At 46.3% G+C, this 3339-nt stretch overlaps 1 protein-coding gene across 1 annotated transcript in view; it reads left to right on the top strand.

Moving 5' to 3' along the window:
- The window catches only part of ptpro (protein tyrosine phosphatase receptor type O), a 47492-nt gene that overhangs the window by 28820 nt on the left and 15333 nt on the right, over positions 1-3339 (top strand). The window contains exon 19 of the mRNA XM_037696101.1: positions 1312-1395. Within this exon, the coding sequence (XP_037552029.1) occupies positions 1312-1395 (84 nt within the window). The remainder of the gene's footprint in view (positions 1-1311; positions 1396-3339) is intronic.

The raw sequence follows: 3339 nt of genomic DNA, 5'->3' as shown, positions 1-3339 counted from the left end.
CTCCTCCTCTGGTCTGCAGCTCCTCCTCCTCTGGTCTGCAGCTCCTCCTCCTCTGGTCTCATTGAGTCTCATTGTTTAGACTCAAACACCAACACTGACTAGACTAAACACTAAACTCCAGCCCAACTGTCCTGATGCTGCTCAGTAATCCAGGTAGAAACATCTAGAGAAGTTGACTCTGCTCCTCTGGACGTTCAAACAACAACAACAAAAACTGTCTTAGTAATTTTTAGGTTTGCAGAGGTCATTAGCTGCAGTAGCAATCCCAAATCACCATCCATCCATCCATCCATCCATCCATCCATTATCTTTACCCGCTTATTCCATTTTGGGTCACGGGGGTCGCCGGTGCCCATGTCCAGCAATCACTGCGAGGGGCGGGGGACACCCTGGACGGGTCTCCAGTCCATCACACGGACACATAGAGACAAACGAGACAAACAACCATTCACTCTCTCACTCACACCTAGGGACTATTTAGAGTTACCAATCAGCCTAACATGCATGTTTTTGGACTGTGGGAGGAAACCGGAGTACCCGGAGAAAACCCACGCATGCACGGAGAGAACATGCAAACTCCACCCAGAAAGGCCCCTGGACCGGGGTTTGAACCAGGGACCTGCTCGCTGAGAGACAGCAGCTCTACCAGTTGCGCTACCGTGCTGCTCCCAAATCACCTCCAAAAGAAAATATTCATCACTTGTAGAAATGCATGCAGAGATTATGTTGATTAAAATCCATTCAGTGGGTCATGAGATATTTTGCTAACAGACAGGCACATTATGGCCTGCTTTTTGTCAGTGGACAATAATGAGGTCAACAACAAAAAAGGTTGAATCATGTCATCTGGACTTCGTTTTTTTGTTAAAAAGAAACGTTTCGCCCCTCATCCAAGAGGCTTCGTCGGTCTGAGGCCTAGCCATCTGGTATTACCCAGAAGCCACCCTGTATAGTTGTACAATAATGAGGTCATCAGCTCGGTGAAGGTGGCATCACAGTCTTACGCCAGCATTGACTGACAACCGGAGAACATGTACACGGGCCTGGGCAGGTTGTGGGCGGGGCTTGGACGGGGCTGTGATGTCATAGACTCAGGACAACAGAGCAGCTTTTGACTCGTGTTGTCCTGCAGAGACAACGGAGCTCTCTGAGCAGTGGCTGCATGAATCATTAACTCTGTGTTCAACACTAATGTAAAGCTCTGTGCCTCTTTACTAATGGAGCTCCGTCTTCTGCCCCCCTCCCCCGCTGTCTGCCCCCCCTCCCCCGCTGTCTCTCTTGTTGTGTCCATGTTTATTTGACCCCCTTCAGGCGAAGAAGCCTCTTTGCCTTCCTTACCCTTCTGCCATCCTGCCTTTGGACTGACTATCTTTTGGCTTTTTATATTAATCCATGGTAAGTAAGTCCCCGCTGCACCGTAGGAGCATGTTTCTTCAGAGACACCGTGTTTTTTAATTTTCGTCAGACAGTTTTAAACTCTTATCATTGATAACAGAGCTACTGTGACACAGAACTGACAGATGAGTCTGGGGTTGTTTCATAAAAAGACCAAAAACAAACATCATGGTGTCCCTCAGGGCTCTATCTTGGACCCATTAATTTTCTGTGCTGCCACTTTGTTCATACAAGTAAGGAAAATAGGTTTGCTCACATCACAGGAAGGATTTTGGCACACTCCTCTTTTCAGAAACTCTGAAAATTCGTTAGTTTCTTGGCTGCAGGTCAGTGGACAATGATGACCAGGGTTCTGGACATCTGCTTATCCTCTGTTGATGAGCATGAGGTCTGAAGACCAGCTTGTCAATTTCATAACTTGAACAAACTTGTTTTTTTTAGCTGCTCTTTTGTTGCCGTGGACGGGAGGTTTTGCGTTGTTGTGCTGCTGGAGGACACATCCATGAGTTAGCTTTTGTGTTCTGGCTGAGGAAAGAAGGTTCTAGTCCAAGATTTTATGGTACATGGTAGACGAAGCTTTTCCTTAGTTTACACATTTCCCAGGAGAAACTGATAAGTCGCCCTGTTTCGAGGCCAACTGGGGAGAGATTCAGATAAACCACCGTTGTTGATTTATTCAGACTAGTTTCCGTCAGCCTCGAGTCTGAACTGGTACTTCCAAGGTCCAAATGTCCAGGTTAAGGTGCAATCTGCTGGTCCGTGCTTACGAGCCTCTTCATGCTCGTGTTCCTGCTGACGAGTCCCAAAGCCACAGGTGGCCCACGATTCAAATCACTTCCAACTTACGGTTTCACTCGTAAATCAGCTGATTTTGAGTCCTCCAGCACGAACCAGACCTTCACCTGGACAGCAGCCTGACCAGGTCCAGATTAGCTGCGACGTCTTCTTTGTATGTTGATAAACCAGGAACCAGACTATTCCAAAAACAGGAAACCTGTTATCATAAATCCAATTATATGAAATTCTGGTGTCCTCATTCGATAGCAGAGGTCGACACTTCACCCCCAGAGATTTATCCAGCTGCGTGCGTCTCGTTGGAGCAGATGAGGGTTCTCCAGGACCCCGTCGCTTTGTTGAAAGGATTTTGTAATTTACGTCAAAAGTCCAGTTGGTCAGATCCAAAACGGTTTTCATTTCAGAAAGATGTGTAAAAGTAGGAGCTGCTCCGATACACAGACAGAGAGCAGGAGGAGACCAGGGAGAGGGGAGGAACGCGTCGCCTCGTTAGAGAGCCAGTGAGAAAAAAGAAAGACCTGTATTTGCCTGGACAATTTTCAGAATGAGGGCATTCAGTCCATCAGATTACAGATTAGTGTGGTACCAGTGGTGTTGTTGGTGATTGTGGTCTCAGCTGCCTTCAGAGCATCAACAAACTCCATCCCATCCCATGAGAAAGACTTTATAAGGAGCTCCAGAGTCCAGACTGAGGGCAGATGTCGGTCCTTTTCTGAAGAATGGCATCAGCAGCTTCTCAGCAACGTTCTTGCTGATGGTCTGTTCTCCAGTCCATCTCCTTGTGCAGATCTGTAATCTGGTCCCTGAAGTCCTTGTTGTTGTTTTTTGTTTGTTTGTTTGTTTGTTTGTTTATTTCTTTGTTTGCTTTTTGGTGAATATAGTTTTTATATATTCTTTATTTTTGTCTGTGACAAAAAGCCTGTGTGAAAAAAGTAAAGAACGATACCAGACTCATCTTCAGAATATAGAAACTTTATTTTGGTTTTCCTGGGTAAACAGGAAGCCAGCAGACTGTACTGACGTTTAACTTTTTATTGCTGTCTGTGGTTGGATGTTCTGTAGCCTGATACTAACCCTGCTGACGCTTGATGCTAACCCCTCTGTAGCCTGTTGCTAACCACTTTCTAGCCTGAAGCTAACCCCTCTGTA

This window comes from Nematolebias whitei, chromosome 22 (genome assembly GCF_014905685.2).
Source record: "Nematolebias whitei isolate Nwh7 chromosome 22, NemWhi1, whole genome shotgun sequence".
NCBI lineage: Eukaryota > Metazoa > Chordata > Actinopteri > Cyprinodontiformes > Rivulidae > Nematolebias > Nematolebias whitei.
The sequence above is the reverse complement of the archived record's forward strand: the minus strand, read 5'-3'. Positions and strand labels throughout refer to the sequence as shown.